This window comes from Phasianus colchicus, chromosome 12 (genome assembly GCF_987193195.1).
Source record: "Phasianus colchicus chromosome 12, bPhaCol1.hap1.1, whole genome shotgun sequence".
In the NCBI taxonomy this organism is placed as follows: domain Eukaryota; kingdom Metazoa; phylum Chordata; class Aves; order Galliformes; family Phasianidae; genus Phasianus; species Phasianus colchicus.
This window is the reverse complement of record NC_143447.1, coordinates 19,208,953-19,230,516: the sequence shown is the minus strand read 5'-3', so window position 1 is coordinate 19,230,516 and position 21,564 is coordinate 19,208,953. Positions and strand designations below refer to the sequence as shown.

General features: G+C 44.1%; 1 protein-coding gene across 2 annotated transcripts in view; it reads right to left on the bottom strand.

Moving 5' to 3' along the window:
• Positions 1-12,936, bottom strand: part of SMAD3 (SMAD family member 3) — a 65,738-nt gene extending 52,802 nt beyond the window's left edge. Inside the window, exon 1 of one of the 2 annotated variants that reach the window (XM_031587873.2) lies at positions 12,211-12,936. In XM_031587873.2, the coding sequence (XP_031443733.1) occupies positions 12,211-12,416 (206 nt within the window). In that variant the 5' untranslated portion in view covers positions 12,417-12,936. The other variant, XM_090149183.1, reaches the window with a different exon arrangement.
• Positions 12,937-21,564: the final 8,628 nt, after the last annotated feature.

Genomic DNA, 21,564 nt, shown 5'->3' with positions numbered 1-21,564 from the left:
CTTCCCCAGCTATTCTCATAGTGATGTAAACTCAGAGCTGCTCTGCACGTGCAGAAGTGACAGCCCACAAATCAGAGAGAGGAAAACATGACTTACTGAGCTCACAACAAGCATCAAATGCTATCAAACACCTATGCCTGGCCTGTCTTAAGCTTTGTCACATTAAGTAAAACCTTTTGCTCTCATAAGCACAGAACACCCCTCTGTTCCTCTCTACCCCCTCCAAGCAGCCACCCTTCCCTGTGGTTTAGGCTAACACGTACCTCAACCTCTAAACAAACAAAGAAAAGCAAGGCAAGCCCTAAGAAAATGCAAGGCACAAAGGCACAGATCACAAAGGCATACATTAGCAGAGTCCATTAATAAATCATGCAACAGCTTTAGCAGGGCCACACAGCATCACAGGCCCCACACCAGAGGAATTCTGCACCCATGAGCACTCACTGCTCCATCCCCACAGAATTCCCTCTCCCTGCTCTCACACTCTTGAAGGAACTCCAACCTCTGATCAGCATTAGAGCTGGCTGCAAAAGCCTTATCCCACAATTTCATTTACATAAACACATGTATATGAGCCAATCAAGGGTTACTCAGTTTCTGTTCAGACCTTAATAGTGTATTAATATATATATTTTTTAATTTAGTCACAACATTTTCTTTTTTTCTTCCTTCACAAAAAGGTTAACTAAACAGCTAAACACCACTTGCTACCTGAAGTTATTCCACTGGACACAAAGAATTGTTCTAAAACTTTCCCTGCAGTCCTAAACACCCAACTTTTCCTCTCTTCTGCCAAAGTGCACAAAGACTGTCAGGATGCATGTAAATCAATGGCTCTGAGTGCAAGCAGATCCTTCATCTGCTATCAGATAAATTGGAAACATACGATCTCTGAACATTAACACTCAAAACCCAAATTAATAACAGTTATTAGCTCTACCTCCCACCTTTCTTCTTTCTTTTTCTTCTGGAATAGCCAGCCTGCCATTATAGCAGAAACTCTCAAATGCCACCCTAAAAATAGAAAGCATGAAAAGAGGGAAAAAAAAAAAATAATAGAGGGGGGGAAAGAGCAGGAGCTGAGAGAATAAGCAGAGTGAGAAGCTCTGTAACATAAAACTGTCTCCAGCTTCAAAGTCATCAGCCAATCATAATCCAATAAATGCCTGTTGTTTTTTTTTATTCTAAGATCAGAGCACTCAAATGTCTATTTTTACTTCTGTTTAGAAGCAGCTACCTCAACAGGGCTTTCAAACCAGTGGAGCCTGGCATGCAAAGCAGTGACTTACAAAACTCAATTTCAAGCCATAATTTCCATGGCCTATGCTCACTTGTATGTGTTCATTTGTGTCTGCTATAGCAATATTTTACAGCATAGTCTCTGCCAGCAAGGAATGGAGAACTAATGGGGAGGAACACTGGGCACGAGGAGAAAGTGCCTGTAATGAATGGCATAAGCCTGTGCTGCTCCTTCAGTGCACTTGACTGCCTAGCAAAATGGTTCCATCTCAGAAGCTGTAATTCCTGAGCTTCATACCAAAAACGGACAGTCCTGTCTTATTTGGGTCAAACCACCAGCAAGTTTCCACACTTCTTCAGTTCCTCTTCACACTTGCGTCTGTGAGAGCTGCTGAAACGTGCTGCTATCCCAAAAGGCTCCCCCAAATTACACATACACAACACTGTTCTACGAATATAATTCCGAATGCTACATCATGACTGTGTTATGATTTATTAACACTACTCAGGAAGAACAGCTTTTAAACTATTCCTGTTTCCATCCAGAACATGGGGAGATGTTCTCTCAAGAGCAATGTCATTTCAACCCTGCATACGGAGCACTGCAGCCTGCACCCAAGCTGTTGCTTTGCCTCTGCCTCCACGCACCTTAGTGCCAGTCAGCCCAGTCCTCAGGCCATCATTATCCCAATCTGCAAAAGAGAACTGAAATCTTTCTGCTGCAAAGGACTTTGTGGCCTAAGTAATAAAGCAGAGGTCACCAACACCCTCTAGCAAGCACAGGCCCTTCAACAGGCTGTGAAAAGACCATGAGGGAAAAGATGGTTAAAAGGGCTTGATAAGTAGTAAAGATTTTTTTTTAATCTTTAAACGGGAGCTGCTGATAGTCTTTGAGCTTGATGGCTGCCTTTTACACAAAGTAGCTGTTCTAAACACATAAGGACTAACCTGGAGGTTGTTCTGCTCTTCAGAAATCTAAGTAAGCATTACTTCTTGATTCTTAACTTTAGTGAAGGGAGGCATTAAACGCACTGCTTCCCACAGCAAGAATTCAAATCCAACTTGCTTCAATACCCTTGAAAAGAGCATTTATTTCAAACTTGTAAATGATTTAAAAGAAAAAGAGAAAGCTTAATTAATAATGTTGTTTCCAGCCAGATGGCCAGCTATTAGCTTTCAGTCATCTCTTTCAGAACAACTCACCAGAAGTCTTCAGATGCAAAGGAGTTTTAAAGCAAATAGGTGCTCACAATTGCCCGGCACTCAGAGGCTGCCAAACTGCTCAGTGAAAGAGCACAGTTATAGGTACACAAGTGATCCGTTTTTCCAACACGTGCTGCTGCTGCGAGTCGTGGCTTTAAAGGTCTACCAACAACAGCACGATCTCTGCATGAACACATTTCTTTCATTTAGCATTCTGTGTTTGGATGGCATTATGCTCACATATGGTTATATAATATTACTTAAATGAAAACATGAGGCTGTGTGTATAGTGTTTCCCCTGGACTCGTGCTAACACTTTCAGCCTAAGCTCAGAAGCAGACCACTGTGGTATGATGTGCATCGACCAGTCAAAATATTCCATGTGCACAGGAGGTACGGCGCAGTGATGAATAGATAAATATTATGCAAACCCAGTAAAAGCTGACCGCTAAACATCTCCGGAATTCTAATATTCCCACTGACGTAGCACCTACATATTTTCAAAGAAAGCTTCCAAAAAAAACTAGAACTGCCTTCTTAGTGTGAAAAGAGATGCAGAACAGCAACAGAAAGCCTTTTACAGTAGCAAGGTACAGAGTTTTGCAACCCTGTCTAACTGTCAAAACGCTAAGAGCTTTTCCAACTGTTATTACATTCTCTGACATCCTCGTGAGGCAAGCACTGCATTTTCTAGGTAGAGAAGAGTGAGGTACAAGTAGGTTAAGTATTTTGCTTAATGGTACACAGTGGTGTGGAACAAAACGTGATGTTTTCAGTCTTCCCTAACCACAGTGTACGCTCATTAGGCAGTAATGCACAACAGAAAGCCTATCTTAACTCAGTTACAACTGGAAAAAAAACAAAGATGCAACTGCAGCCCTCTATGTGAACTTTCAGCCTTGTGTTCTACCAAACAAATACCACGAGATTTGGGAAGAAGCTTCAGAGATCAGCTGCCTACCTACACACAACTTATTTACAGCATCTAATTCACAGCAATGCTCCCAACAGCTCGCAGACTGCCAGCAGACTTCTACTGGCAAAAGACAGCAGTTAGAATCACATGGCTTTGATGATCAGTGATTATACACTATTTTTTTTTTTTTAATTTACATTTGGTTATTTTGTAAAGCTTGCTTCCAATGCAGTAGTTTCAAATGAGCTTATTTCCACTTTCCATTGCTTTAACTCATCTCTGCAAAGACTGTGCTGGGCACTGGAAAAGGGAAAAAAAGTGACAACACAAGGCAGTTCTGAAAAGAAAGCAGCACTTAAACAGGCAAAAAAAGCAAGCGTGAAGATAGATTCAACTTCATAAAGCTTATGGTCAATAAGTGAGTTAAATTTAGGCCCACAAAGGAGGTATGGAGGAAGATTAGCCAAACTGTATGCACATTTCAGCATGTCAAACCTGTGAAACTCACAATATAATCAATCCGGGCTCCTCAGAGCAGAGCCTTGCATTCAGGTTCCAGGTGAACAGCAGCAGTGATCCCAGGCCTTCCTTCCAACAAGCTGGCCACAGGGGAAGAGAGAAAGGATGGATGTTATCAGCAGACCTTGTGCTCTTCGAAGTTCAAGGCCTGGAATTGTGGTTGGGCTTTATCTAGGGCATGCACAAGGAAACCCCTACTCTTTTTCCTGTCTGTAAGGCTTGTAGCAGGGGAGGTGTGAGGGTGCTGCAAGAGAAACACACTGCAATGGCTTCACCATGGGTACATGAGCTGCCTGAAAACGGAAAAATGGAGAGAAAAAAAACACAATAAAACAAAAAGACAAAGCACTGTGAGCACAGCCAAATCCTTCTTTATTCAGGAGGCAGTGCCAACGCCAGCTCTCATCCAGGGCCATCTCAGCCACAAAATGGAGGCCCTCTGCCAAGACACAATAGTGCCCAGTGGAAAATCGTTACTGAAACACGTGCAAGAACTCCTTCAAAAATGAAATGCTCTGCAGAGAAGTTTCATTTCCACCAAACTTTCAGCTAAATCCTTCCTGATGGATCTCCAGCCCAGGGCTGAAACGCACCAGCTTTGAGCAGCCATCTCACACTGCACCACACACGGTGCCTCGGGCCCAGGCAGGCATCCAGCCCAGCAGAGAAGAACACACAGTGGCTCCAAGAACCATGAATGTAAGGGGAAAACCTTACAACACTCAGCCTATGAACACCTCTGTCCTCCATTTTCAGTCCACTGCTTTCTTGTGCTGGCCTGATTCTGCTTTCACTTGCATGTAAAATCAAGCAAATTTACTGAAATCCACATAATTACACAAATGCAAATAGAGTGGGAAAAGACTTAGGCTCCAGCTGCTTGTCAGCACTGCTTTTGTAATAGAGTGCTTTGTAAACACCAGTATAGTTTTTCAGATACCTTGACACATGTGCTACAGATTGGCCATGCATCTGACTCAAGGGGAACAACAGTTTGTTCACCAAATAGTAAGAAAAGGACATTCCTGTACAATTCCACATGTGTAGAAACCAGAGACTTTGTATCTCTATGAAAACAAAACCCAACATATCTGGTCTTTCTGTGTACAACAAAATTAAAGATGCTTGTAGTTGGCTCTTCTGTCGTCCCACACAACCACCAGTTATGGGGGGAAAGGAAAATCTGGAAAAAGTGTTCTCTAACCACTAAGTAGATACAGTAATAATAAAAGTTGCACAGTCAACACAGACACAAAGATGCAATCGCATGCAGATGCCCAATATTTTTGTGAACATTAACAGCTTTACATCTGGGAAGTGAATCAGACTAAGCAAATTTCTCCTTTCACTCTAAAGAAACTAGAACAGGAAGGACAAAGTTTTTCCTCTTTTATCGTCAGAAAAGAATATCAGTATCAACATCCATCATTCATCTATTGCTGGTTGCAGCCTCACCACAAAGGAGGAAATTTCTGTTCTGACTTCCTTTTCTAAAGAGGTTGTGTTATGGTTAACAAACATCACCAAAACTAAGAAAATCTTCAACCTTTTCTATGACACAACTTGTAAGCAAAAGTTTACTGAAGTTTCCAGATTAGATAACAACAAATTATGCAGTGAGCTAAGCATGATCCACCTAATAATACCCTGAAACTGAAATTCTCCTTCCTGGGAATCTCAAATCTTGGAAGAAGTGAGGGCTCTGGGCAGCCAGCCTGACCCCCTCTTGGCACCTTGTACCCTGCAGCCTTCTCCCCAGGATTTGCAGGCTCACCTTTGGTAAGCTGACACAGCACGTTCCTTTGGATACCCCATGAAGATTCTCCTGGCCACGGGGTCAGGCACACACACAGCCTGGTCACACGACTCCCTGAAACGTGCCACTTTCTGCTGTCATAGCTCAGTGCTGAACAGTAAGTGGGCTGTAGAGGTACCTCTAGGGACAAATACAAGTTATCAAGATCACCTATTCACTTCTCCTAGATTACACAAGTTTTACTGGATTTTAATTATTAAATACGCTTTCTCATGAGGCTCACAAACGTGTTTTATTATTTCTTCCTCTCTCCTTGTAATTCAAAAATTCTGAATAACCTAAAGTCTGCCCATACTACACGCAATCATGTAGGATACTGAAACCTACCTTGCCTCTAAATGAGCAAATCTGGATAACCCACATCAGCACACCTACAACAGTTAATGTTTATGCTACATTTTAGTTGTCAGTGAAGACTTTTTCTTCCGGGGCTCACACAACTCCTCTGTCATTCTCTAAATTTCTGTCTCTAAAATCAGGATATTGTTATTTCTTTCCTGGCTCAGCTCTTCTGAAGATAGGGGCTACTTCCTTATATCACCATTATTACTGAAATCATATCTAAGCTGTCCATTCATGTGTGCTTCTGAACAATCAGACCTTTAATACTGGAAGAGAGATCTGCTCCTCATTCTGCAGCAGCAGCAGCAACCCAACCTCACGCTTGCCTCAGTCCCACCTTCTGACAGGGATGGCAAGGAGATGGAGGAGAAAATGAGGGTCAGGCCTGAAGGGCTACAAAATGGCTTTAAATCAGTATAAACTGCATCTTATTGTCTCTTCAGTGGCAAGCTCAAGAGCCCAGTTATTAACAACTTCCTTGTGTCCGTGTTTGGACTCAAGTCCCATGTAACAAAACATAATTAACAAACATTTACTAAGCACAGTGGAGCTGGCCAACTAGAACCAGGGCATCTGGACAAGAACCTCTGCCCTGTCCCTATTCCCCCCATCCCTGCTACCAACCTGCACTATCAGCTTTGGACTGGAAGAAGCCTTTTGCACAGCACATCAAGGCAAGCAAGGACAAAAGTTAATTAGTACTGGTCATAAGCCTTACTGGAAGAGAGCACTGCAGCCCATCCCTGAAAATTTAATTGCGCTGCATAGAGGAAAAGCTAGAAAAAAACAATCATAATCACAACAATAATAAAAAAACAGAAAGGATAGAAACGGATAATTTGAGAATAAAATCTGATTTCAATTTAATTCAAGCACCGTTTGGCCCTATTTATTTCATAAAGTGCTTCATGCAGGATAATGGCATTGCTGTGCATCTAACAGTGTTAGAAGCTCCTAATAAATTAACAAGTGAAAATTAATGGCTGCTCAGTCCATTAAATCTTGTTAATTTTACTTCTGTTGCAAATTATTAAACTAATATTTATTAGAAGAACTCATTTTAATTGGATCCCTGATGCGATAATCCCATACAGTGTGCATTTCTTGATTTCATCAATTTTTTGCATTTATTTCTCATTATATTTAAATGACTGCAATGTTCAGGGTCTTTTCCTAATACTATAAAAGTTAAGCAACCATCTTAAACATTTTATTTCACAAAGATTCAACACTTACTACACAATATAATGAGAATCTTATGAGTCCTTCCAGAAGCTATTTTAAATATTTCAGTCCCACGAGAAAAGGAAAAAGAAAAAAAGGCAGAGAGATGAACGTGTGAAAACACCTCAACAAATGGTAGAATACATTTTTTTTCTCCCCACTGGCCCATCTGTATCTTACACAAACACTGCCCTGTGGTCGAGAGGAGTTTCAGCACCACTCTGCACCTTTGGTGAGTGGAGGAGGAGGAGGGTACCAAAGGATAAGTGTGACTGCAGGTAGAAATTACACTTGACTGAAGGCTGGGTCCGTGCACTTGCTATATTTTCACTATTAGAGCTGATCTGCAAAGTCACACTAACAGCACAAAAGCCAGCCATGAACAAACCGAGAGACCTGCAGCTACCACCACCACAGCCAAATGAACTCACATGGCAGCAGCGTGGCAGCGACAGCACAAAGGTCAGGGCAGGGCCACAACAACCTGCCCATAAAGCTAGCTCAGTATAGAGGTCAGCAGAGTGGTGTGCCAGTAAAATTACCTGCAGCTGGGAGCCAGCAAACATCGAGGCAGCTAGACTGCACGCATACAGGACTGAGCTGCAACCAATGCCCTGCTGCAAGCCAAGCTCACCTTGAGAGCAGGCAGCCTGAAAGCAGTCTGTGCAATAGTAAAGCAATGTATGCACGTCCCACGTACACTGACAGGCTATACTGAAAATGAGACATCTTAAATTTGACAAAGAAAATACAAATGTGTGCACAAACACACAAAACTGACCGGTCCTTCCCTTGGTGCTGAATCTAGACAGATGCCAGCCTCAAAAAAAGAGTTCACAGTCCTGAGAAGTGCCTCTGCCACTTCCTCTATCTGCAGTTTTCCTATTTTCCTGGTATTAAGGCAGTCCTCAGACCACGGTCAACTCCTGTAAACACTGTGCAGTCAGCATTCAACACAACAATTACGTTCACACTGAAGATCTTTCTAAAATCACTTCTTTATTCTTCCTGGTTTTCCCCACTGAAATCAAATCATTTAAGGAACATTCTGTTCAGTTTTTTTTTTTGTTTTTTTGTTTTTTTTTTTAAACCAAAAGTGCCATATTTCCATTTCATTTGGTACACTTTATCCTTACCAGATGAGTTCCACAAGAAATAACACCCACCTCACTTCAAAAACTGCTTTCTAAATTAAAAAAACACCACTTAAAAGAGGGTATTTCTTACATACAAGAATCCTGGCTCCTATAAAACCACTGGTGATACAGAAAAAATAAATACAGTAATAGGCTTAACAGAAATATATATATATGAAAATACATCACAGAATGTCAAGAGTTTATGTCTTAATGTACAGCACCACTACTGCTCTTGTAAGAAAGCATTCGCTACCTCCTGCCACATATACAAGACTACATATAAAAGACTACATATACCATACAGCTCTCAGAGATTAGTAATTGCTCACCACGTGTTCCTGACTTTCACAGTTCAGCCCCCTATTCAGGCTGTTAAACACTCACAGTTCAGGCTAATGCACTATTTCTGTGAAAAAATGTGCATGGTTTGCCAAGAGCAAGGCATGGCCTCTCTTCAGGTCAGAAATTGTACCACAAACCCACTGCTCTTCACCCAGGCATGAAGTCCACAGGGATGCACTCACGTTCTGCAGGTAGTATCAGCTGTCGGCTTTGCTGCCAGCAAACTCCCAGTTCACCACATCTGGTCTCAGAAGCAGAGAGAGCTATCAAAACTTCAAAACATCTGATAGCAGCTGGAACAAATCTAAGCTTGCTCACAGAGCAAAGCAGAGAGGCCGTAAACTCGAACACCTGGCTGCGCTGGGGTACGTGCTAACAGAACTCCATCCTCAGCCTTGTCCAAAAAGCAGTAAAAATGCCCATCCTGAGAGCTGGGCTTTCAAGATCAACGCAACTACTACAAAGGGTATATTTTAATGGTCAAAAGAATGTGCGTTTTTATCACAGCATGCAGTACTATGAAGAGTTATTTTGCTGCCATGCAGACACAGCTTGCTACACCTCACTAGGTCAGCTCCCAGCACCAAAGCTCAGCACACACAGGTTTACAGACAGCTCCCTTGTGGAGCAGGATGGACTGTGGAGCAGCAGTGCTCCAACACTCAGCCCTCTAACAAACCCTTCTGCCAGGCAATGGCAACATGAAGCAAGCCCATGGTCTGAGGTTTTTCAGGTGGAAATTGCTTCCTGCTGCAGCAGGAAAAAAAAGTGAAAGGGAAAGAATCCTGCCAGCACCTCTGCTAAGATCCGTGAGGGTCTCTCCAGCCTTTTGCTGTATGTCACAGGTCCTTCCAACAGGAACCTGGGGTGGGAGGTGTGTCTGTCAATTCATCTATAAACTATCCATCATATAAACTATCAGGAGATCGCATATTGTGAAACATGCCTATTTCCAGTTCCAAGTTGATTTGTTCCTGACAACAGGAACAAATGCGGTCTCCTAATTCCACAGCCCTGCAACAAAAATTAATGTATTCCTTTTTCTTGTTCTTTCTTAAAATGTGCATTCAGTCCCACCTTGTCGCTACAGGAATTTGAAGCTGCCAGCTCGCCTGCTGCGTAGCCCTTAGTCCCACGAGCAATGTTCCTGCAAAGCTTGAGCACTTTTACATCTGAAACTTGCTCTGTCTCATGGATACAATAGCTAATTTTGGACTTACCCTACTCCTGCTGGGCCAGAGTCATCGCTGGCATGGCTCCGCTGTAATTCAGCCTACTGATGCATTACAGACAATGCACAACATGATCTAATCCTTAATGATGTTTTTTCCCCTTTCGCCTCCCTTCAACATACTTGTTTACCTAAATAGTAAAACAAGATACGTAGTATTATTTTAAAAGAAAATACTAAAACCATACCAGAATTGTCCTGCAAATGCTAATTTGGAGTGACAGGGTGACCAGACCTGCAGATACATTAGGACAACCAGCACAGTCCCGAGGAGAGGACACAGCCCAAAGTCACAGGCCTTGCTCCAGCTTTGCCACCCCTCCCAAACTGCTTGGTGACACTCCCCAGTCTCTGATACCTAAGTATCAACTTCCCACTGCTGCTTCCGAGGGCCCAGAGCAAAGCAACTTAACAACCACCGCTTGCATCTCTGTAATGCCGGTATTAAACAATAACAAATATACACAGGAAGTGTTATGTTAAAAATCTAGCACCAAGACCAAAGGAGCTCGTGTCAGAATATGCTGACACTCCCCCAGCACCAAGGTTTAAGACATACAGGATCTGGGTTCTGTGTTACAAGTGAATATGAAATGTTATAATTTCTGTTCGGATTTCTTTTAGCTGAGCACAGTCCATGAGAAGCAATCGCTTCTGCACAGCAGGTTCTTCCAGGACAATCCCTGGAGGTGATAATATTTATGACTTGTGACATCTGCTTGCATTGTTGCTTATTTTACAGCTTTACAATTATTTTTCTCAACTAAAGCATCCCACTCCACCCATCTCTTTGCTTCCTTTGAATCACAAAATAATACCAAACTCTCCCTCCCTTATGCTAGAACACCTTGTTGCAAGTAAAAGAATCGTCTGCAGACTTCATGCTCTGCTCATCAGCAATGAGGCACAATACCACAGTCACATCAGCAGGGCTGCTCAAATCATTTTCTTCTTCCGAAGAGGTATTTAAGGGAAGTGGTTTAGATAGGGCATTATCTGTGAGGGATGCACATTGCTTACCAAGAATTTTGAAATAAAGGTTTTACTACATTTTTTATCAGGGTCAGCTCTACAACTCAGCTAGAAGAGGAAGCCAGAATAACTCTAACTAATAAAGGTGAGGATCCAGTTCTATTCAGCGTAAAATTTCAGCCACGGTCATTCAGCACCAAAATATCAGAAGACTTCTTTTTTATTGTTGTTGTTGAAAAAACAAAACGACAACAGAAAAAAAAACCACCACCCTACAGTTGCTGGAAGAAAAATTTCAGAGTTCCAAATGCCCACATTTCTAAGCTACTCTCTTCACTTTTTCATGCAACAGATGCTGCTTTGTATTAGCTACTGCATATTAAATCATTCTGACAACCAAGAAAGCATACATTTGTTTGCGCGAGAGAAGAGCATGAATACACACACACACAGCTATCTTCTCACGCAGAAGCACACGATTATGCAGCATTCAAATATTTGGAATGAACTTTGGCCTGTGTTTCAAACAACAACCAAAAAATACTCCTCAAACAACGACCAAGAACAGCCCCAGCAGTCATCTGGCCCCGCTCACTGAAATCAACAAACCCTCAGCAATAAAGCACCGCCTGCGGCCAGCTAGCTGAAAGTTACGTGCAGGATTTTGCTTTGATGGGATACTTACAGACACATCCTACATGATTTATAATGGTCTCGCAGAGCTCAGAACGAAGGCTAAAAATAAAATCTACGTTAACACAAAATTTAGTATGTATATGTATTGGTTATATTCACCCTTTGGCATTCCAAATAACCCCCTTCAGCGATGCCATTTGCGTTCCCAATCTAAAAAGCCATTGGAAAACACACACACAGCAGGGCTCTCAATCACCTCTTCGAGCAATGTCTGTCTAGCTAACATGGAAACAAGCAAGCAACCCAAACAAACCATTTTCCCGATAGTTTATCAAAAATAAACAGATCTTCCCCTAACAACGCCGGAGGACACGCTGAAACTTCTGACCACGGGTACCCCGATAGGCAGAGCTGTTACCCACAGCGCTCCCAACTTTTTTTTTTTAATTATTTTACTTTAAATCTCAGTTGCAGACCTTTTCCCTGCCCTCGTCCCTCACACTTTCCCCTCTCCCGTCATCACACAGCGCTCCCACCCGCCGCCCCTTTCTCCTCCCTGTAACCGCACGGAGGGGCGCAGCGCAGCGCAGCGCCGCCCGCGGGGCGCCCCGTCCTGCCGGCCCGGCGCTACCTGGGGATGGTGATGCACTTGGTGTTGATGTTCTGCGTGGTGATCGCCTTCTCCAGCTCGTCCAGCTGCCCCGTCTTCTTCAGCTTCTTCACCAGGCTCTTCACCGCCTTCTCGCACCATTTCTCCTCCTGCCCGTTCTGCTCCCCTTTCTTCCAGCCCAGGAGCCGCTTGACGATGGGAGGGGTGAAGGGCAGGATGGAGGACATGCTGGCTCTGCCGGCAGCGCCCCGCCGCCCCCTGCTCCGCTCCGCTCCGCGCAGGCCCCGCGGGCAGCACAAAGCCCGGCCCCAGCGGCCTCGCCCGGCCCCGCGCCGCTCTCCGCCGCCTCAGCGCCTCGGGCCCGCGGCACCAAACTTTGCCCGGACTTCGCCGCCTCTCCCCGGCGGCGGCGGCGGCGGCAGCTCCCTCCTCCTCCCCCTCCTGCCCCGCTCTGTGTGCGCGGAGAGGCGCCCACTCCAGCTCATTCCCAGTCTGTCTCTCATGCAAATTGCCTGCTGGCCGCCCCGGCCCGGCTTCCACCCCCTCCTTCCCTCCCAAACACGCTCGCTCACGCCGCCGGGGGAGGGCGGGGAGGCGGCCGGCCCGCCGGGAACTCCGCTCCCCCCTCCCCGCTCGGGGCCGGGGCCCCTCGGCTCTCCTCTCTCAGCCCCGCTACGGCGCCGCGGAACGGCGCCCCCTGAGCAGCGCGCGGCCTCAAAGCCTCAAAGCCCCTCCGAGCGCCTCTCGGCGCGGGGACCCTCAGCCGTGGCTGCGCGGATGCGGCTCCCGCGGCGGCTGTTTTCTGTGGAAAAATAAAGAGAAATAACACAAACAACTGCCACGCATCTTTCCGCCCAGCGTTCCGAACAGCTGAGCACCGCTCATTCAGACTCGGACAATCGGCAGTTTCAACCCCTTCGATTTACTTTTCCCTCATCCTCCCACTCTGCAGACCGGGGACCCGAATAATTTTTGCCCAGTATCATCTCCAGAGTGTCGTTTGAGCCTGTTTACCACCAGACCTGGTCAGAAATTCTCAGACGGAACATTTTTGTCAGAGAACTGCTGTGTGCTCAGGTCTAGGTGCTTTGCAGAGAGGCTCCGGTTTTGACTAACTCGGCACGGCATTCAGGTGAACGTCCAGCTCCTCCCTTTCCACTGCTGGGCAGCAAGGGCTGTCTCGCTGCCCGGCCTCCGGCATTGCCCCTCATGCCGAAAGGGAGCCCATCCGAATACAAACAGTAGCTCCTCAGTGCTCTGATCCTGTGATAAATCGTCCCAGAAAGGTGCTGAGCAGCACACGGCAGCCTGGGGCCACCTGCAGAGCCACCAGGTGCCTCTGCCGTGGCCAATTCGCCTTTCTGCGCTCCAGCTGCGTGCAACAGCCGTCCAGGAACAGGGGGTGAAAGTTTCAGGGGCCTGGCTCCCAAATTCTGAGGTTTTGAGCTGAGAAATGCTTCCCAGCTTCCTCTGTCCTCCCAGACGGGATGATGGGGAGCGGAATTTGGGAAGCCTCCGGGGCTGCTCGGCAGCTCCCAGACACCTCAGCTCTTGCCAACCCACGTTCTCCAATTCCAGGTTCCAGTGCAACCCAGTGGGGAGACTCCTCGAAAGCCGGCATCCAAAACTCCCCGTGCCTGCAGATTCAAAGCAGCCAGCTATATGGAATGCCTTGTGGCAAGTCAGGAACCTATGGGTTCAGACAGCGTCTGAGGCTCAAAGGCAACTGGCCCGACTTTCACAGGGGTTTAAAAACAGACAGTGTGCTTTGTTCCAAACTGACAGTACCAAATTTTGAAATATCAATATTTGGTACAAATTTAATACTCCTTCTCCATCACTATTTTTCCCCCAGTGCTCTCATATTATTCCCAACACACATTCCCTGAGTGTCTTGAATTTTGGAGGCTCACCACTAAAATCTTGGAGCATTGCCGTGACCCAGTTTTTGGCTGCTTCAGTTGAGATGCCTGAAGTACAGAGATGTGGAGCCCCCATGGAGGATCCCAACATCACTTGGGGAAATAGTTCCTCAGCACCTCTAAAACAACGCAACAAAATGTTGACACCACTAACTCTAAAAGCAGGATGCCCAGGTTACTTTCTGACTGTGGCTGGTTTCATTGCTTTGCTGTGCATTTACATTTTTCTGGAAGGACCTAGTTCCCAATAGATGGAGATTAGTTAACAAACTGAGCTTTCATTAATATACGTATTTAAAAAAAATAAAAGTTTTGTCACAAACTTAGAGAATAACCTGAACATGTGAACCAAGTAAAACACAGATGGGGGTATTAAAAAAAGCATTGGAAGTATAAATACTTACTGTGATTTTAGGTGTGGTGAAGCTTAAAGTCATCATTTTCTATTTTCCTACTTCTAGCTCAGCACGTTTTGCAACTGAAAGAAGTCCAGAAGACAGCTGAGCCCGAAGGAGCTGTCGTGTCAATACCATGTCAGGGTAACCTCAGCTCACACTTCTGCTGGGGACCACATCCATTTCTTTCTAGCTGCTTCAGCCAGAAAATCTTTTTGCACATCCAGAAAGCTTGCAGGAACACTCAATTCTCATCTCCACACTCAGACTTCTTGCTGTGACCTCAGTTAAACAGAGCTTCCAGAATTTTCCGTACATATTCATGGGCTAATCTTCATTACAGTCATATTGCAAGTGATCAACAGGGTAAATTTGAATAAGGGGAAGGAGAGGAAGAGCCAAGTGGTTGCTTACACTCGTGCAGTGATTTAGTAGCAAAAGAGTGAATAGAATTACTTACACGCTAAACCAAACTGGGTCTCCTTTGTCTCCATTGTAAACCAGGTGTAGGCAGCTAAATAACTGATGTAAACCCTGGGCTACAGCAGCACTGTGAACACTGGTAAAAAAGAAAAATAAGCAGTTGGTTTCAAGTCGTTGAATTATGTTTTGATATTAGGGAAGTCACATTGAATGGAACAACCTGTGTACTTGCTGAGGTTACCTGTCAGAATAAACCATTCTTTGAAAACAGGGCTTTCTGAACCCCTAGACAGTAATCCTTTCTTTCAGAGAGTTTTGGACACTTTCAGAGTGGAAAAATTAACAGACAGGAAAAGACAGGACCGTCCCAATTTTGCATGGTCTGGATGTGTTCTCTGGTTTACAAAATGTCTGACGTCTTGGAAGCCACCTCTGGGCAGGATACGTTTGCGTTAGTCTTTTTTTTTTTCCCCTTTGCTTTTTAAAAATTACTATCTTTATATGTTTTTGGTGTAGCACAGGTTCTGGGGCTTTACTTGTTGCACTTAACACTAACTGAGAAATAGGGATATTTATAGCCTGTAATAATGTGTGAAAACCCAGCCCAGCGTTCTGTGGTTCATACACTTGAAGAAAAGGAACATGCCCTTAATGACTTTCTTACATTTCTTAACCCTTTACTAATACACAATCATCTTAACTATTACTAAAATAATACTCTCCACATGCCATGCTTGTTAACAGGATTAGTCAGTGAATAGGAACAGGATTTAAATCTGACTTCAACTAAGAGGAAAATGGAGCTTTGAGCAGGAACGCTGTAAAATTAGCAGGAGAAACAAGGTGTCCTTTGAAGCTCGTGCATATTTACCCTTATTAGAAATACTTTTTAACAGTGTCTGAGACTGAAGAGCACAGATGCTATTCCACCTTCCCTTTACAAGCCTTGAACAGCAAGAAGGGGATGAGGGATCTGGAGCAGACAACACCGGTCCCCTCAGTGCTCACCACCACCCCAGCACCTCCTGTGCAGGGACGAGCTGGGACAGGCAGGCTGGAGGTAGCATGGCCACGGCACACCGTTCTCTGGCTATGAGCAGAGCTCGATGCCTGCTGAAACAGCTCCCAGGCTGCCTAAACTTGTAATCGTGGCTAGCTTGTGAATCAGGGAGTGGTTGAGAACCAACTTCCAGTGTACTGCCCCCATCTCTTTCACTCACTCAAACATGAAGTTTAATTCCCTAAGTGGACACTATCAGTTTGTGGAAGGGCATGTTACACTCACCAGCTGAAGGGCAGGGGTCCAACCCATGAAGTTCACGGCAGACAGATTTTATGGAGCAGCTACAAGGGCCATGACTTCAGCTCAATTCGTTCCACAGTATATAGGTAGCAGCCATACTGAAGGGTAGGACAGCCAGCTGAGAAAGTGAGGATATAGTTATGAATTAGGTTATATTCATATGTTGCACTTAAGTGCTACGACACTTAACTTTCAATCTATGTCACATATAGTGTGTTTAAACAAGAGAAAACGTGAGGGCTTGCCTTGGTTAAGGTAATACAAACATATGTAGATCAGCATTTATATGCAAACAAACCTATCTTAATCTCTCAGAACAAACCTACAGGAAAGTAACTTTTGGGGTGAGTCACAAAAATAAGCAAGGTCATTCAAAGTCAGTGTCTTCAGAGTTAGCTTCAGCTCTGTGAAATACAGACCAGACAAATCCTTTCAAGGTACAGCAATTATCCTTCTCTACATACACACATCCAATAAAAAGTTGATTTGTTGAACATTTAAAATAATGCATTATTCACTTGCATGTTCCAAGAGGCTCAGTACAAGTCAGCAACCACCTCTGAGCAAAGGTCTAGTTGAGCCAGAATCCTGTTTCTGTGACCTCTGATCTAAGGAAAATGACATGGCAACAGCATGTCCATGGTGATCTTTCTTCTAACAGATTATCCCAGTTTTTGGCAACAGAGCCACAGGTAGATCAGTCCTCCAAGATCTCTCAAAACCTAATAGCCTCTGTTAGGTCCCCACCTCACAGCGGACAGTGAGCGGAGCCTGAAGATGAACTGAAACCATCCAGTAAAAATCTACTGCCTGTAAGATGTCTCTGTTATTTTCTTTATCAACTGGAAAATACCTTTGCAACGTGGACACGGTCCTGGACAACCTGCTCTGCGTGTCCCTGTTTGTGTAGGGACACGGACCCAGAGATCCCTTCCAGCCTTAGCCATTCTGTGACATTTGGTGACTGTAACAGAGGTTACAGAGAAGAGAAAGGACAGGAGAACATTCTGGGAAATGAGGAGCTGGGACCAACATCCCTGTGCAGCAAGGGAGGACTTGAGGCAAAGCTGTGTAGGTTTATCGCAAGGCTTGGTGGCTCCCCCAGGGAGGCCTCTGCCAGCACACAGCTGCACGGGAAGCTGCCGAGAGCTCTGCTCCAGTAAAGCGGGACGTTCTGGTGATCGGGGACCTTACAAGACTCCTCAGAAACACACGGCTAGCAGAATTTTTAAAGCAGACAGGGTCCAAGTCCTCACAGTGTTTAAAAACCCAAGTCACACTGAAATCAATCTGCGGGAACGTACAAGAGAACGGGTGCCCATGTGAGTAAAAATGCTGTGCTAAGGAGCATAGGCGGGGAGCACAGAAAGGCCCAGTGAGATGTTTCAATTCTGATTTTCCCTGGTCATTGAAGGCTTGGCTTTGAAATCTTAAAATGCCTCCTAGAGTAACCCTCACAAGCTGGAGTCAATGATCCTTGTAGGTCCCTTCCAGCTGCGGATATTCTTGATTCTGTCATTCTCAGCATGGTTTACACATGCCCAGTAAGGGACAGGAGATGTCAGTTAATAATATGGATCATAGTTCTTTGGTTTGTGTTTTCTTTCTCCAGAGACAGATGCTGGGACACTGCAGCGTCTTCTCCTGAGTGGGAGAGGTCCAGGCAAGGAGACAGCAGCTTCCTGAGGCCAAGCTCTTGTCCAAACCACAATCACTTGGATAAAGCCTGATCTAATCTTTACAAATGTGCTAACAGCCTCAAATTAATATGCTTTCAATTAACCAGGCGATAAAACTGTCTGCTAGAATAGACATCCACTCGGCTGTGCAGATATCCTGACAGCACTGAGTGGGGTATTTTCAACACCTGCTGTGCGAGGAGCCAGCACCTGCAAATGCTCAGAACCAGTGAGACTTTGCACACAGCTAGCAAGGCCTCTGTTAGAGGGAAGTAGATCCTTGTGAGTCGTTTCCCTTTCTGGTTGCTGGAGTGATGGGGTTACATAGAAAACAGTGTAAAAAGCACCAGTAAAAAAGCTGCAACCAGAATAAAAGAAAGGTATGGCCCAGGTCCCATAGCGCCAAGCACAGAGACTGGCTACAGGTAACGAGAAACTCCAGCTCCCAGCCGCAAGCATTTTATTTGGGATTCTTTTCCTATGTCCATATACGACTGTCTGTCCCTCCTGAATTCCTTACTGTGTCTACACCCTTTTCTTTGCCAAGGCACATCTGTTAAAGTCTTCATTTTGGCTTTTGAAGTGGGCATTTTGTATCCAGCTCAACTTTAAAAAGATTCTAAGCGGAGGCTAATAACAAGTAAATATAAATATATTATTTTTATGAATAGGCCCCTGTTTTTCACATGTTCCACTTGTAATTGCCCTTTGTCCACAACTGCTGGCATGTCAAATCCTCCATGGGCAGAGCACACTGCTTATACACTTTTCCTTGCTGTGCACAAAGGAAACTATAAAGGAATATTTTAATTTAAAAAGTACATCCATATATAAATATCAGTCATACTGCTGGGGGGGGAGGGAGGGAGCACTATTGTGCAGCAGGCTTGGGGAGCTGAGATCACCCAAGCCAATGTGCTGGAGCTGACCACCTACACTGCAGGAAGACCCCCACCTGGTTCAGACAGCGTAGCTCACACACCATCTGCCTGCTGCAGCGTTTGTGCTGAACCCAGGCAAAGCTGGAGGCCGCTGGTGGCATATATATCCACACATACATCCATTCACACACACATTAGAGAACAAATGCCTTGGATGTCAGCCCTGCCTCACCAAAGTCAAGTGGGAGTTTACTTATTTCAATTACCACAGGGTTTAGCCAGTGGTTTGTATGTGATGGCTCCTCTACATTTAACCAGCAGTTAAGGCTGCTTGCTTTTTCAATTTTGAGGTTTACTTAATTAAGAAGTGCCATTACCCTCTTTTTTGTTTTAATTCTTTTGACCCAAAATGCATTTGAGGCCCCACAGGGAACTATCATTCCCAACCGAATCAAGGATCCTCTTTGAGGCAGCAGCAGAAAGGAGTGGCATAGAGTTATTTGTTCATGAATAACATGTTAATATTTATACGTAGCTTACTTAGATAAGAAAAACAGCTTGCAGATTTATGGAGAAACTTTGTATGGCTATGCTTTGGGGAATAACTTCTTGAGCTCCACGTAGAAACCCAAGCGTTGATTTTGCCTCCTGACAGTTTAATGCGTAACCAGAGAAAGTGTGTTATTCAGGATCAAATAAATAATACATCTCAGACCACTTTATCTGCCTGCTCTTCTCTTCTGCTGGGGATTTCCCTAGCATTTGGAGGGAGAACCGTCACATTAATGTGGGGCTCCTCAAGCACAGCTGAACTGGAGACAGACCACAAGCTGTGCACACATATCAACAAAAGCCTTTGGGTTTAGTTTTCTTTGGTCTCATGGGTGCTCACTGTTGCAAGAAAATGCAGCTTAGCCTTTTTCATAACATTTTCACAAAGCCCAACTCCTACTTTGACAGTACAAATAGCACAGAAGAGGAAGGGAATCATGTTCCTGGTCTGTATGAGAAGGGGTGTTTACTCCTTGTTTATTTGTTCTAGGGGAAATGAGGCACTATGTGTGAGGGCCCTTTGCTGGTGAGTCTGTAACACTCTCAGGGCTCTGCTAAAGCATTGCCAAGTCTGTCAGGAGAGAGGAAAGCAATCCGGGCAAATTGACCTAAATTAAAACTAAACCAAATCAAATTCAGTTTAAGCACACAGCGTAATACTTCACATGGATGCTAAAGACAGAATTACTAACTCAAATATTCTAAACTCCCAAGTCAAGACCCTGACATATCGTGAAATGGGCTTAAAATTACAGCAATTAAATTAGAAGTGCTATTTCTTTTTTTCTGCTTTCTACGCATCTCAAAGCATTTGTGCTTCTTACCTTTTCTCAGCCCACACGAGAGATGAAATGAAATGAGGGCTGAGGATCTGATGCAATTACATGTTTTCAGGAGCTAAGGGCAATGAGAAATGTCACATCTGTGAGGCAGGAGCACTGAAAAGGAAGCCAGAGCCATGGAGCAAGTGTGATTAATTAGAAATTTACCTGAGATACTGAACAACTTAAGGAAACCTCGAATGCTGCTTCATCGTATCACTTTGAGGTCCTTCCTATGCTGTTTATTCTTTTCTCTTTAGAATGAGCTAACCAACAAAATTTGGATCAAGGTTTCAAATCAGAGCTCCAAGCTGCCCATATAAGGCTGCTTGTTGGTTTTGATACAAATGTTGGGGATACATGTGTATGTATTTAGAGGAAAATGCTGCATCACTGAGTATAAGGCTTTTTGTATTGAATCAAAGAGCAATTTTTTTTCAATATTGACAGTCTTCCACCCCCATGGAGTTGGGAGTATCATTGAAAATCACATGCTTCAGCACTCAGAGAGTTCCTGTGAAGATAATGGAGGTTAATGAAAGTTAATACAGCCTTGACAGAGATTTTAAAAGGCATGTGATTTTTATGACCTGACTACTATTTGTTGCCTTTAGAAATCTCTTTCATAGTTTAACTTCAAACAACTTGTCATGAAAATCCCATCCTCTCCTTACCTAGAAGCATTTATGTCTCTTGCAGATAAACTTGTGTCCATTACAAATGTGTCTATTTAAAGTCAGCAAAACGAGTGCTGTGGGTACTGGAGGGGGGAATAAAAAGTAACTAAGTTTAATCTCAGTTACCTAACATTTATTTGATTTAGTCACATGGAACTGGATCTATGCAGCTGATATGGAGCAGCGGTTAAGCTAAACCCTGAATATATATTCCCATGTGATCACCCTCATTATTTCTGCTATCAGGGATGATCTGACAAGTAGTTTTTATTTATAATCAACCATACTTTTTCTTCCCACCTATCCCAAAGGAACCAGAGTTGTTTGCAGCTCCCTATTTAAAGAAAGTAAAGTGTAACTTATGCCTACAGTTCAAAGAAGAAGCTGAAAAAGAGAACTATTTATTTACTTTTGGAGGCCTGATCCAAAAACCCAGTCTGGGCAAGAAATCAAGGGTTGATTTCTGAAAAGCCCTGGGTTCTTCATAGCTCCTATCTGAAGTCCATCTTTTTCTACGTTTCTCATATACTTTCACATAAGACAATGCATATACCTTTCTGTACCATCTGTAATATTGCATAATTTAATTTTATTTTTTGTGGTCTAAGTCTGGATTGCTGTAATCAAACTGCTGAAAGCAAGAGTATTTTTATAGCAAGAAAGTATAGCAAATATCAGTAAGAATATCTTCAGGTGGCAACATTACTTGGAGAAGTGGAGGT